Below are 15649 nucleotides of genomic sequence, written 5' to 3'. Positions count from 1 at the left end.
AAGGAGTTCAAAGTCTGGCAAGAAAATACCCTCTCACATCACATCCAGCCTGAACACAAGGAAGGATGGATCGATGCTTTCGTTTCATTTTAGCCTAATTCGAACCCTACCTTCCAAATGTTGGAGAACAAATCTGACACTCATCAGATGAAACAGCATTTTTCTCATTTCTATCATCAAATTTTGGTGGACCTGTGTGAACTGTTGCCTCTGTTTCCTGTTCTTAGATGACAGGAGCGGCACGCCGTGTGTTCTTGTGCTGCTGTAACCCATCTGCTTTAAGGTTGCGCCTTCAGCGATGCTTTTCTGCATACCTTGGTTGTAACATTTGATTATTTGTGTTACGGTTGGCTTCCTATCAGCTAGAAGCAGTCTGGCTGTTCTCCTCTGACCTCTGGCAGCAGCAAGGTATTTTCTCCTGCTGCTCACACGCGTCTTATTTCCTGTTTGTTTTCCTTGCCTGTTTGTCTTGTTTCTATTTGTGTGTGCCAGACATGGATTGTTATCTCCTGTTCTCCCAATCAGCGTGCAGATTGGTGGTTCATTTACTCATTAACCTGCACTTCAGGCCAACTCCACCACAGAGCTATTGTGGTAATTACATCAGGCCTTCATCTTCAGTTTAGCTTTTGTTCCCCGTGTTTGTTTACCAACTTCTCACCATTCAGCTTGGGCCAGCTTTCATTCTACAGCTACAGCCACCCTCACCTGCCCCCCATCTGCTCTAACTGCCATGGTCACCATATTCATTCATCCTCTGCCAGCACAGCTCTCCCATGATTTTGCTCCACCTCATCCTCCTCACTTCTGCAACTTGTGTACCCCAATAAAGACTTGTTGAGTTAGTATATCAGAGGGTCTCGCTTCTTTGCTTCAGATTACAGTTGATCTTAATACTGCTATTGCATCAGTTTGTGAAATACAAAAACCAATGATTCTAGCTTGTGATGCTTTATGATAAACCTTGGTGTCATGCTTCACCAAAGAGTGATTTCTCATCTCAGCTTCTGATATGGTTTCATTTATAAGAAACCCAGGGGGCCAGAAAGGTGAGATTTAACCCTAATATTTCAAGAAAAGAAAAAAAAAGAAAAGAAAAAAGCTTAGAAGGAGGTAATACTTTTTTGTTTCTTCTCCCATGATGACAGGTCTACTCAGTTTTATTGTTTGACACTCGAGGGGGTGCCTACTCAGTTATGACCAAGCGTGTACGAACAGGTGAAAATGAGCTCCCACCTCCAGCAGCTACAGCCAGTAAGGAGTGAACATTAAAATGCTACTTTAACTTTAGTATTAACAATCCTGCACACTATATCACACACAGGAGCCATTTTCCTGCATAATTTCCACTTTTAATATTTTAGGACAGTGCAGCTATTAATTCTATTTACTTAAGTAGAGCATTCTTGCATTTTTAGATGTGAAGATGTCTTCATCCGCAATCGTTGTTTGTGCATTAATAAGTGTAAGTGGAACCAGGATGTAGCCCGGATCTGTTTGTGCCTTAGTTCATCTAGACTAATCTACTGTACAAAACCTGAAAGCACTGACGTAATAACGTTCTGAGTGAGAGCCACACCGGGTGAAATTTGTGACCTTGGCAATGCTGGAAGCGCCCCTCACAGCTTGATGTTAGAGAGTATGTGTGAGTGTGAGAGAGAGACAGTAAGAGCTTAAGCAGAAAAGCAGCAGAGGAGATAAGGAAGATTAACAGTAGCCGGGGTGACATTTTAAAACCGATGAGCAGAGATAAAGCACTAGTTTTGGAAATAAAGTGCTGCACTCTGGGAAGTGGCCCACTGTGAGCTGATTGTCCTCGAGAATCCCTAGAGCAAGAATTTCAACATAATATACATCATCTCCCTCACAGGGAAGACCGAGCCCCCACACCAACCCCCAAACACCCACTCACACATTCAAATACAGACCTCTTTTTCCAGCTCGATCACCCTCTCACTGAGATGCCTCTCTGCCTCCCCCATGAAATGATCGCGGGTCGTGGAAAGGTCACAACCTTTGGCAGCCTCGGGGCTTTGATCCAAAGGTGACATTTCTTGCTTGCCTGTCGATTCTGAATTTGAATTAGGCGCACTCTTCACTTGTGCACTTTCCCTCCTCGTCTCTAACTGCAGAGATTCACTTTTCTTTAGGAGTTGGGAGAGAGACTCTATTCTCTCCTGTGACTGGTGGAGAGAATCTTTTGCCAACTGCCGCTCGGCTTCGGATCGCTGTAGTTTCTGGCTCAGGTGTGCCACTTCAGTGGCCAGTTTCTCAGAACGAGCCTGCTCACGGGTTAGATCCTGATAAGAGAGAGAAAGAAATAGTGAGAAAGTATAACGATTAAAATCTCTGGAACTTGCTGTAAACACCACAAAAAAAACTAATCTAAACAGCCTGTATTTGTATAGCACTTTACACTACATTCAGTCATCCACCCATTCACACACAGGTGATGGCAAGCTACATTGTAGCCACAGCTGCCCTCGGGCGCACTGACAGAGGCGAGGCTGCCGGACACTGGCACCACCCTCTGACCACCACCAGTAGGCAACGGGTGAAGTGTCTTGTCCAAGGACACACCGACCCAGACTGTCAGAGCCGGGGCTCGAACCGGCAACCTTCCGATTACAAGACGATTTGCCAACTCTTGAGTCACGATCGCCCCGAAACCTACATACATGTTTCCCCACAAAGGTTTGTTTGACTCAGCAGTCCTTATGCACCCATGTATGTTCTCCTTAGCACACTCGTCCCCTTCGAGGGACAACCCAGTTCAAATCAATACAAAGTTGTTGATCGCAATGTAGTGATAAAACATTTCAGTCTTCATGGGATAAAGATGTCACCATCCATAGGACAACTGAGGTCAGAGTGGTTTGATATATATGGAAATAATGGCTTCGCGGTCTGTACACTGCAACCTAGCTCAACACCAACAGCACATTTTAGTGTTTGACAGTGCTCACAAGCATTATTATTAAAACACCAAATGAGGGATTATGTTGTGAACGTGTGGTGTTTCATCCCTCCAGACTTTAGTCTCTTGGGAAATCAATGCCAGAGAATATTAAAGCTGTTCTGTTCAATATGTGGTAATCCAACACCTTCCTAGGAAACTTTATGTTGGTTTTTCCTTTCATTTATCACCCATTTACACTACGTTCTTAGTCTGTGTGAGAACCAGTCCTCATGTGAGTAGTTTGATACTAGTTGCGGTCCTAGAGTGGTTCAATCTAATAACATTATATCATAATTAGTATAAGTTAGTAATTAGATAGCAAATTAGTAGGCAAATAACTAATATAAACAACAAGAACACACCACTAGAACATTGCCTAACAAGTGCTGAATCTTTGTTTTCTTAGAATGGATGGATAGATGGATAAAAATCTATCTATCTATCTATCTATCTATCTATCTATCTATCTATCTATCTATCTATCTATCTATCTATCTATCTATCTATCTATCTATCTATCTATCTATCTATCTATCTATCTATCTATCTATCTATCTATCTAATAGATTTCAATTGTAAATTCATGTAAATGGGGAATCCTCTTCCCATCCTAAAGCTCATTATGGAGTTCCACAGGGATCCGCACTAGGACCAATTCTGTTTACATTATACAAGAATTATATATGACTTATTTTGAATTCACACCAGCTACTCTAACATAGAATAAAAGAATAAACAATATGGATCTAGAAATGAGTATAGTAATTCAGCTTAAAACATAATTGTTTATTTACTTACTGTATAAGATTTTGAGTTTTTCAGAATGTATTTATTTTTATAGCTTTTTCTAATGTTAGCAGAAAGCAGTCGACATCATTTTCTTCATTCTGTTGTGGCCACACAGTATATAAAATCCACACTCAAATGCAACTAAACAAACACTTTAAGTATGCATACTTCACTTTATGTTGTAGTAAATAAAGTGTTACTGTTTTCCTTTTTCCAGTTTTGAGCACCATTTCTATTTTCATTATGCTCTGTGCTGAGGGACCACAGTGTCCATCAACAGATAAAAAAAAATACAATTTGAATCTTCTGCATTTCTCATTATTTTTCCGGTGTGAACACACTGAATTCATTTCAGTAATAATAGTAATTTCCACTGCTGAGCTGCCTGTGAATTTTCCACCACATCCCTGCAGCAGTGCTTACCGTTAGGAACTAAAGTACCACGTCACACATACACACCTGGGACAGTGCGCTAATCTTGGCCTGTGCTTCTGCATACTGCTCCTGCAGCTGCTGTTTACCCTCTTCCATGCTGCTTAATCGAAAGCTGAGCTCTTTCTCCAGGTCCTGCAGCTGAGCGCAGAGCTCCTTGGACTCAGACAGCTGCTGACACACACGTCTACACGCACACCACAAACACATTTTAGACACTGGTTGCATAAGACAGAGTTGACATTAAAGATAAATGTACTGTTCAGCACAGTGCTGTCTCTGGTGCCTTATAAAGTTAACTGCATGATCAAGGTTAACTCCATGTCCTTAGGAGTGTGTGTACCTGTGTTCAGCATCCAGAGCACAGGCTCTCTGGTTGCTGTGCTCCAGGGCCAGGGTTGTGCTCTCCAGCTGCTGCCTCAGTCTCCCCGCTTCCCTCTCTCTCTGTCTGCCCTCCTTCCGTTGGCCATCCAGCTCTGACTGACACACCTCTTTCTCTTGCTCTAACCGTGAAGCCTCCAGCAGCGCCTGATCTCGTGCCCTGGCCAAAGATTCAGCCTCGAGGGTAGCCTCGCGGAGCTCTGCCTCCAGCTCCTCCTCGCGACGGCGTGAGGTCTCCAAACTGCGGCCCTGACGCTCCAACTCTGCTCTGAGAGTCTGAGTAGTGAGCTCTAACTGGTCACTCTGGCAAAAGAGAAAACACAAAGGATGATTTCGGTTCTTAACGCCCGCTTTAAATAAGTCCCCCATAATCACAGAGGAAAGTGCAACAGACAACACGAAAGCATGTGGCCAATAAAACAGGCAATAAACATAAAATTAACTTTATCAGAGTACAAAAATTAAACCACTGGCACAGTTTTGCATTTGGGTTGTTGATTCTACTACTTTTGTAGTTTTCATCCCTCGTGTTTTTTAGTGTTTTCCTCTTCACTTCTTTGTTTCTCTCTTTTTGTTTCTTGTTATTTTATAGTAACTTCCTGTTTAATTTTGGCAGTTGCTTTAGTCTAAGAGTCAGCTGTTATCTGTATGTTCCTTCCCTGCCCTATTTAGTTTCCCCTGTGTTATTATAGTGAGTTGGTTTTCTGTGTATTTATAGTACCGTCTCTAGTTATTTGTCATGATGTCTGTTTTCCTTTCGGCATTGTTTGTTTTGGGCCAGGCCCCAGTGCACCTCACAAGTCCTCAAGTCAACCCGGGCTGGACCTTGTTTAAGTTTTGTGCCTTTTAATTGCACCTTGGGCACTTTATCTGCTCATACTCTGAGATCTTTGGTACCTGGTGGATTTCTGTAGCTCCCACAGCTTTCATTAGTCCCGCCTCCTGCTGTGTGCCCTGCTTTTAGGTCCTTGCATTTGATTGGATCAAAACAGCAATAATATATTTTAAAAATACAGCTCAAAAATAAGTAATTCAAAAGTTTTCAGACTATTAAAAACATTAAACATTAATTTACCCTGAAACCAAACTGCAGATTGAACTCTATATAAATAACAGGAACTGTTTGCTTATCTGTTAGATATTTCTACTGTATAAGCAATACTGTGGTCTATAATTATTTTCCTGAATGTTAAAATGCTCACCTTTAAATCCTGTTAGGGAAATTCACCTAATTTATTAAATCCTGTACTTTAGTGAAGAGGATGTATAAAGAGGGACGAAATAGAAATTACAAGGATGTCAAGAGTACTTTAAAGCACTTGAGTAAATGTACATTTTTTTGCCGCCTACGAGAATAACCATACTTCACATTACTGCACCCCTCCACATCATCAAACGTGGATGTAAACAATGCAATTCAGAAACACTTTCAAAGCCCTATAGAAAAAACATATTGAGTAGATTTTTGTTATTTCCAAGACACAAAACAGCGTCCTCCAGATTGTGGACTAAATCTAATTACTTAGCAGAAAATCTGATCAATTTTTCCAGGATATATGAGGGTTTTTAAAAAAATTAATAAAAATGCTTTAAAACAAACCAGTTCAGTAAACGTACACAACGACAGGGAAGCAAAAGGGAGAACGAGGATGAGACGTGAGTTCCTATTTTGTTTTTACTTACACCTACAGCTGAAAGAAGTACACTTCATGATTCATTTAACATGCACTGTTTTATTCTTATGAATTCTGGCTCTCTGCTTCTCCTGCTGGTGGTCGGAATGTGAAGTCTACCTCGAATGTAGCTAGAATCCATTCTGTGTCATGGGCTAAAACATCAAATATTGAAATGAACAAATTTTTAGTTGCTGCTGACGTCTGGCTGGCTTACAACTTAAGTTATTTTATTCATAAACCAAGTGACAGCAGAGTACTTTCTCAGCTCTAACATTATGAGAGTGTGCTGTTAGATTTAGTGTTTAGAAATCAAAGGAATGAGGCACTGTTTTTTAAAGATGCATCTCTGGTTTGATGCGATGTCGTGAGAAGTGTGGCAGATCGGTAGGAAAAGCCCATCCAGAGTTGCACTACTTTTTCATGCAAGCAACTAAATGTACACAAAACAGGTTTTTGGGATGCATCATAGCGGAAAACACTTGTTCTAACGTGCTGTTTCTTTACAATAGGTTGTCAATTATATGTTGTGTACAGTTAAAGAACATCCAGTCTTGGTTAAGAAAATTGTAGTTTATTAGCCAGAAGTAATTTTAGTAGACATTTAGGCCAAACAGCCACAAAAAAGACTGATGTTTTCACTTTCAAAAAACTGGGAGGGTGTCACCAAAGAACATTACCCCATCAGATGGAGGGTTATATACAGCGTTTTCTGAGTGGGAGGTATTTATGAATCCCTTTTAAGGTATTTCTTTAATGCTGACTTAGCAGTGCTCTTTTCCTTAGTTTGCAGTTTTTCTTATGTGTTGAAATTTTTACTGCAAATTGCACATTAAATTGCACCGTATTCACAAAGACTTCAATGACCCAAAGTGGGCTGTCTGAAGAAGGTGGCTCTCAGTTGGGTTTCTGCTTGAATTTCCATCTGCAGAAATTCACTGAATAAGCCAAACCAAAACATTCACCTGCTTCCCTCCTCTGTGTGCAGATGAGATTTTTGTCAATATGTGAATACTGCAGTTCAAATCTGATTTGCTCGCTCAATATAAGGTGGATAAAAATGTTAACATGCATCTCCGACAGCTTAATAAAACTGTTCCACTTCATGTTGAAGCCTCAGTCGTGCAGTAAGGGAATTTGCTTGCTGAAATACTGAAATTTATTGGTTAAGTGGAATCCAGATGGGATGTTTTTATTTAAGCAGACCACAGAGGTTGACTTTAAGAAAATTTTGAACTCTTCTGTTTTTTATCTGCCCTTCTTCTTCTATTTCCCTCTTAAGTCCAGTGTCATCTGCCATGTTCATGGTCATATTTGGCGTCTTTATATTGTGTGTGCAAGTCTGTGGCTGTGTACTCTCCAACCTTGCGTTGGGCGGAGCGCAAGGCGTCCAAGGAGCTGCGCAGCGTGTCTCTTTCTCTCTCGAGTGTAGCCCGCTCTCCCTCCAGAGTGGCGATGATTGTGGTCTGCATCCTGTGAAGCTCTGCTTGGCTTCGTAAGCGACACAACTCCTCCTCCATAACTAGACCCTCAGACTGAAGAACCTGAGAGAAAAGCAGTTAGAAACATCTGAAATCTCGATGTATAGCATGTGCATTTACTATTACTACAAAACATTCTTATATTTTTCCAGTAATTGAATGAGTCTTGTATATATATGATTTCTAGGAAAGAACTACAAACCTACAGCTTTAAAGGAAGTGTTGAGTAAATACATTTCCTAATAATTCCAGTTAACTGGCAAACAACACAAAGGGTCTGTTGTTGGTGCACTGCAGGTTTGATGAGTGTGCAAAAGCACAAACAATCCCAGATACTCTTGCAGCTTTGCGAGGCTTTACTCTGGCACACTGCTGCCCTGAGTGAAATGCAAAAATGCTCACAAAAGCAACCTGGTGAGCTTCAAGTTCCACCATGTTTGCAAATATTTTCCATCATGCATTTAATGTAAAGTACAGCTAAGTACAAAAATCACCTTTTTGTATGATAATCATGACAGTGTAGATCAGAAACTTACCAAAGAAATTAAAAATTTTCATCTGGCTGAACAAATTTTTATGACAATCAATATAAAAGCTGTTTTTGTAATAGATATTTTAGTTTGGAGTGAAGAGCCACGCCACTGTTATTGCTGAAAACAATTCTGATGTGTGAACTTTTTGAATCTTTGTTTCTGTTATTTACTGAGTTACTTTAATTGTAATGTATATAATCAGAGACAATATTATGAAAAAAAACTGAAAAACCAGAAAACTTGATACCAATTTTGTAGTAGGATGACTCCATGCAGCTCATACTTATAACCAAAAATAACCCAATAACTTAAGAGCAGTGTTGGTCAAGTTACTTGAAAAAAGTAATCAGTAACTAATTACCTATTACTTCCCCCAAAAAACAATCCCGTTACTTTACTGATTACTTATTTTCAAAAGTAATTAATTACTTAGTTACTTAGTTACTTTTTAAAAACACGATTTACAACCTGAATAGGTGATAAAGCGATAGATCTTTCAGCCCAATTCTACTTTTTCTACATAATCCATCATACAAAATGTAATCAAATGGAAAAGTCTCTTTTTAAAACTTGTTTTATTAGTTTTAATCTTTTAACTTTATGCATCAAGTAAAAATTTAATTATATGCAACATTCTCTGACTGGAAGAAATTTGATTAAACATTTAAACCTATTTTCTGCACATTCCAGCAGATAAAATAATTTTTTTTGTGTGTGTTTACACTCACTCTTTCAAACAGATGCAAGTAAAACACAGCAGAAAATAAATGAAATCAAAGACTAGCGGTCCTTTTGCTCTATTTTCACCTGTAAAGCAGGAGTGGCGTAGGCGCAGGTGTGCCCTGGTGCAGGTGTGCTGCAGCGGTCAGTTGAAGAATCCGCGAGTTTCTCTGTGAGTTTCCCATTACGTCGTAGCGCACTCGGTGCTTGCTTGGAAGTTTAGGGGTTTTTTTCGCTGTAAAAAGAAGTTTTCTTCCCACGCACAACGGACGCTAATGTTTTTGTCACTTTTTATGGAATCAAACTCAAAATAAGGTCAGTACTTCCACGCTTTAAACGCTGCACGCTCATACTCTCTCCCACAATCGATATATGATCCATTGTTTATCTGCACACAGCTGTTGTCACGAATGTCGCACTCGCTTACGTCACTGTCACGAGACATTCTCGCAAAAAAATCACGGTTTTAGTAACGCAGTAACGTAGCGTTCCTACGGGAAAGTAATGGTAATCTAATTACCGTTTTTGCAATAGTAATCCCTTACTTTACTCGTTACCTGAAAAAAGTAATCAGATTACAGTAACGCGTTCTCTGCTTAAGAGTGAGCTTTAAAAATCGCCTTCACAGTCATTGGTTTGTGCCACTTTCAGCGCTCCGCTGCAGTCTGGATTGTTATGTTTTGACCACTTGCAGTGAGACATCTGCAACTTCACCAAGAGCATCAAACTGACTCAGCGTTGCATGACGAGGATCTTCACTGGCGATAAGAAACTGGTCTCCGGCTACAACCCAGAGACCAAAGAGCACGGTTCAGTGGAAAAGTTAATTTTATTTAACATTTACAGTGCTGCGCTCCATACAGTTGTCCATCATCAAGGTCAGACTGTTAGTGCAGAGTTGCACTGTAACTGTAAGTGTGAACTTTCCCTGACTGTGACACGTTTAAAAGTGACGTCTTTCACAGTACATTGAAAACCCAGACTTTTTTTCTATATTTACCATTGTTTGTGCCCAATACATTTGTCACTTACGACTCTCCCTTAGAAAATGTGTTCTCTTTCTCAAGATGAAAGCTAAGATCCATCATGAGTCACAGATGTATTACTGCAAGTGGTCAGAGAGGGATTTCCAAGGAGCGATCTAAACATGTGCTTAGCCCTGAAAGCAGTTTATAGCTGCACAAGGAGTCGATCATTAAGTGGCTGGCAGTCAATTTTAAATCAGTTTCAGCTTTTGCTTTTTATGGGTGTTGTAGCGGGAACATTTGATGGCGCTTTGCACACAAGAAACACATTATAAACACAATTATACAATAATATAACGCCCACGTTTTCACTTGTTTCACCGACCATTAATATCTACTTTCTACAATCTCCAACTTAACCACTACAGCCAGCCATACCTCTATCTGCCTGCGGGCCTCCACCAAACTTTCTCCGGCTTTCTTCAGACGCTGCAGCTCAGCCTCGACGAGTACCAGCCGCTGCTCAGCCTCCCAGGTTTTCTTGCTCTGCTCTCCCAGTTTAGAGCGCAAGTCCTGGGCCACGTTAATCTGTCTTTCGGCCTCCTCCTGGGCCTCCTGGAGTCGTTTTGTCAGAAGCTCCATATCAGGACTAGTCAGGGAACATACGGCCAGGTGTGTAGCTATAGTCTCTACTTTATCCTCAACTGATTGTTTCTGTATCTCTGAACTTATTGGTAATTCAGTCTTTTCTTTCTTCGGCTCACTTTCTTTTTCCTGTTTCTCCCTTTCTTTCTGCCCTCCCTCAGCCTCTCCTCTTCTATTGGTCCGGATCACCTCATTGCATGGTTCATCTTTTCCCATCTGAACATGAAGAATCTCTTCACCAACTCCTGCTTCACGGTGAGTCCCGATGACTTCTCCTCTTTTCTCCTTCTCCTCCATCATTTTAACCCTTCCTTCCCCCTCTCCCCTGCAGGATTCAGATCCCTGGATTCCTCTCACCACCTTGTTTCCCTCCCCCTCCTCTTCCACTCTGTCTGGCATCTTCATTCCTTCCTCCTTCCTCTTGTCTTCTAGGTGTTGAAGTTTGATCACAAGCTTTTCCAGACGCTGTTTCAAAGTGGCATTTTCATTCTTCAAGTTTTGAAACTGAAAAGCATAATTGGAGAGAAATTTAAAGACATTTCAAAGCTTTGAAATATCCCTTTTTTGTCACTGTTTCCTTTCATGTGCTGACAGTGATTGAACTTGAATGCATGGTGGGTAAGAAAACTGAAATCACCCCCTTTTCCTCAGAATACATCCAGTTTCGATACAAAAGAAAAGACAATGAAGTAGGGAAAAACGAGAGAAGGACAGACAGGGAAATTACTGATCGATTTAAATTATCTTTGGTTATAACAACACAATATAAAAGCACTCCTCCACACAAATAACTACAGAAAACTCAGTATGCCTGAGATCCGTCACACAGCACCATTCGCAAATTCTAGTATAATGTTGTGAACTGAGTAACATTTAATTACCATATTTCATCTGAGGGAATGCAAAGCACAGCCTTCAAGTGTCTTTTACGTGTCATACTCAGATTGGTTGTTTTAATCGTAACACATTTACTATTTATTACTTAAAATATTAGTTTTTTTAAAAGTGTTAAAATAATGTCAAATCACACTGTCCACAATAATACAATAATACATTATAAAAAAGTTTTATCTTGTGACATCAGTGACAAATCAAGGCCATATGTTTATGGGACACACACAACACAAACCCAGAGAAGCCTGTGAACAATAAAAACCAATTCAAATTCAATTCTGTTTGATTTATGTGGTGCCAAATCACAGCAACAGTTGCCTCAAATTGCCCTATATTGTAAAGTAAAGAACTTACAATAATACAAAAAGAGAAAACCCCCAAAATTATATGACCCCCTATGAGCAGCGGCAGTGGGAAGGAAAAACTCCCTTTTAACAGGAAGAACCCTCCAGCACAACCAGGCTCAGGGAGGGACGGCCTTATGGCGCGACCGACTGGTAGGTGAGGGGAGGAAGACATGACAAAGACATGCTGTGGAAGAGAGCCAGAGATTAATAATAACTAATAAGGAGTGTGTCAGCCTCCGGTGATCATTTAATCAGAATTGAATCTTCACACTACAAATTTGTTTCACTCTTTGTTGAAGAGGCTGAGTTACTTTAGTTACTGTACACTACCTAGGCAACCTTTGTGTTTACATTTGACTTGTGCTGTTGCACTGTATATAATACTGTGTCACTACAGTTGCACTATAGTGCTGCTGCTGCTGGTACCTTGTTGTGACAACAATTTCACACATTAACTTAAGTCTGGTACCGCTGTCATCAGTGACAGTGCTTCACCGGAAAAGAAGGACAGAAAATACCCTTCATTTTGTTTGCACTGATAAATGTTGCCACCTACAAGTTATAATCACCGCTAAATGGTTGTTCAGTATATATAATTTTTTTTAAATAAATATCATTATCCCTTTTTATCATTATCCCTAAATATTGTATTATTATTCTAAGGATATAGCGTCTGCCCCCAGATTTCATTTGGTGGGAAACCCCAAAGCTATGTGGACACAGTTAAATGCAGTATTAACTGCAGTTAATTATGTTTCCCTTTGTTTAAGCTAACATTCATTCCTGCGTTTCTGTCATATTGGGCAGCAAACAATAACAACACAACATTTCACCACACTTTACTACTTAAATAACTAACAGTTAATGAGAACTATAGAACAATATTTCTATACTTTTAGCTCTCTTATGGTGTCCACCAGCTCCACCTGTCAGTCATCTGGTGTTGGGAGGCTAACATACACAGTATTTTTAAATCTTTTTCACTTGTTCCTGCTGCTGGTAGAGGCAGATGTAAGCTATGAGGCTGACAGCCAAAACAGTCAATTCTCAGGCTGGAGGATGGAAACAACGAGTAGAAATTTAAAAGAAAAAAAAAAACACTGAAGGAGGGTTGTAGAGTCTGCGAGCAATCCATTTCAAACACAAGTGAGCCATTATTTTTGTAAAAATGTCGAATACTGCAGCTAATTTTCTGCTGATGATAAATAAATAAAAACAAATTGATTCAGCACCAGAATTCTGCTCCACTACAACACAACGCTGCTCACACATGCTATGAATTTATTATATATGGCTACATAATACATGTGGCAGAGAAGGGTTTTTACATTGGCTAAAAAAGCAATATTACTTATAATAATAATAATAATAATAATAATAATAATAATAATAATAATAATAATAATAATAATAATAATAATGGATACTTTATTGATCCCCATGGGGAAATTACTTGTTTTTCTCTGCATTTGACCCATTCACTCAGTGAAGCAGTGGGAAGCCCACTAAGCAGGCGCCCGGGGAGCAGTGTGTAGGGACGGTACCTTGCATTAGCGTCAGAACAATTTACTACCAGTCAACAATGTGACGGTAAAAAAAAGAAAAGATGATTGTTAGAACAGTAACTGTTTGGTAAAGCCTTCAGTTTGCTCTGTGCTCACCTCCCTAAATGTTTCCTGATGTTTCATCTCCAGGCAGGCCAGCTCATCCTTTGCATCTGGAGAATCAGCCTGCAGCGAGGGGAGATGGGTCTTTAATGCCTTCATTTGTTGCATCCTGTTTTTCCAGCTTCATTTACATCTTTAACAACTTAGATATATTCAGAGATGGCAGGCCTGCTGGTATCGTAATTAAACATTCTTAATTAAAAAAATTTTTTCCCAACATAATGATCATATCAATAACAAGACACGCAAGGGAAATGGAAAACTATATATAAAACCTGATTTGCATGTTATCCAGTTGTCATTTCTCTTCTGTCTGTGTGCATTACCGTGACCACTCGAGCAAAGTTACATTGTTACAACTACAAAGTTAAAGCTGCTGATTAATGTAAATGTCAGCAATTCACACTGCTGCGCAACTCACCATGCAGATGACCTTCTGCAAACTGCAATCATCAATAAAAGGCTTTTCAGTATTTTTTAAATTGTGAGAAAAATCCTAGTAGCAGATTTCCATGAAATATCGGGATTTTAAGGATATATCACCCAGGTTCAAGCTGAGCATCAGAATGGGGAAGAAAGGTAATTTCACTGACTCTGAATGGGGAATGGCTGGTCTGAGTATTTCAGAAATTTTCCCACACAATCATTTCTAGGGTTTAACAAGAATGGTCTGAAAAAGATGAAATACCGAGGTCAGGGGAGATTTGCCAGACTGCTTCAGGGTAATATGAAGGCAACAGTAACTCAAATAAATCCTTGTTACAATCAACATATGCAGAAGAGCATCTCTGACTGCACATTACATTGAACATTGAGTCACACTAGGCTACAAATTGGAAACTGAGGTTACGGTTTGATCATGGGTTCACCAAAATTGGACAACAGAAGATTTGAAAAACTGTGGCAGCAATCAGGTGGTAGCATCAGAATTTGGTGTAAACATCATTTAAGCATGGGTCCTGCCTGCCTTGTATCAGGCTGGAGGCGGCAGAGGTGGGAGATATTTTCTTGGTACACTTTGGGCCCTTTTAGTATTAACTGATCATCATTTAAAAATTCACAGGCTGCCTGACTATTGTTATTGAGTAAGGTGACATTTTTCTCTATTAGTCACAACTTGCGACCTCTGAACTCTGACCTCCTGCTGGGCCTGCAGCTCCTCCAGTCGTCTTCTCAGCTCTGCGTTCTCCTGCTCCGCTCCCAGCAGCCGCAGCGTCGAAGCCTCGCCCACTTCCACGCTCAGGGGCTTCTGATCTGAGGCGCAGAGAGGAGGAAATAAAGAATAAAACAAGAAAAAGAAGAACAGAAGGAGGGAGTGAGGCAGATAGGTGGAGGAAAGAAACAGAGAAAAAGAGAAATGGATATATGAGCTCAGTTACTGTTGATTAATAACCTGTGGGTAAGTATTACGTCAAAATATTTTCTCTTATCAGTTAATTAGCATGTCTTAAATGACAAGGTGCAGAGAGGCGGGTGCTCTGACCAATCACTTCACTCAGCTCCTCGTCGGACTCCAGCTCTGATTGGAGGAAACGCTGCGGAAGTGAAACAACCGGAGCAAGGACGCTGCCCCCGCTGCTGCTGTGCCTCAGGTCAGCCTCGAGGCTCATGTTCATCTCCAGCAGTTCATCAACTCGCTGCCTCTCAGTGTCCCGCTCCTAAGCACATATAGACACACACTCAATGATCACATGAGCAAGAGACTTCAATGGTCCTCCACACAACATGCATGGGGTTCTTTCATGAAATGCAACCTTTCTGTCAATAAAGAAAATATTAGAACAATCTGCAATCTTCAGTTCAATTATAAGCTCATTTGTACGGGATGGACAGAAATGCAAAAACTGCATCATAGTTTCCACCCACCGCTTCCACTTCCATGATTCTCTGACGCAGCACAAGATTGTCCCTCTCCAGCTCACGTAGGGAGGAGCAACGCGCCCGAGCGTCCGCCAGCTGCTCTTCTAGAAGCGTTTTGGTTTCCTGCAGTGCTGCGCACAGTTGCTGCTGCTCCTGCAGGGGGCACCAAACAGAGACGATTGAAACAACACGATGACGTGCTCACTGTTTTCGTTTCATGTATTCTGTCAAGTCTGGGGTTTTTTCTGAAGCAACTTCCTCTAATCTGTCATATCTATCAATGCTTTGCTCCCATTCAGTTCT

General features: G+C 40.5%; 1 protein-coding gene across 1 annotated transcript in view; it reads right to left on the bottom strand.

Annotated features, from left to right (window-relative positions):
• ccdc88b (coiled-coil domain containing 88B) overlaps positions 1-15649 on the bottom strand; it is a 59389-nt gene that overhangs the window by 25737 nt on the left and 18003 nt on the right. The window contains exons 11-19 of the mRNA XM_026143610.1: positions 15353-15499; positions 14970-15144; positions 14625-14740; positions 13481-13549; positions 10372-11082; positions 7599-7778; positions 4524-4864; positions 4208-4367; positions 1929-2300 (exon numbers count right to left, since the gene is read on the bottom strand). Coding sequence (XP_025999395.1) covers positions 1929-2300; positions 4208-4367; positions 4524-4864; positions 7599-7778; positions 10372-11082; positions 13481-13549; positions 14625-14740; positions 14970-15144; positions 15353-15499 — 2271 coding nt within the window. The remainder of the gene's footprint in view (positions 1-1928; positions 2301-4207; positions 4368-4523; positions 4865-7598; positions 7779-10371; positions 11083-13480; positions 13550-14624; positions 14741-14969; positions 15145-15352; positions 15500-15649) is intronic.

Source organism: Astatotilapia calliptera, chromosome 2 (genome assembly GCF_900246225.1).
Source record: "Astatotilapia calliptera chromosome 2, fAstCal1.2, whole genome shotgun sequence".
Lineage (NCBI taxonomy): Eukaryota > Metazoa > Chordata > Actinopteri > Cichliformes > Cichlidae > Astatotilapia > Astatotilapia calliptera.
Note: the sequence above shows the minus strand (reverse complement) of the source record. Positions and strands in the feature narration are given on the sequence as shown.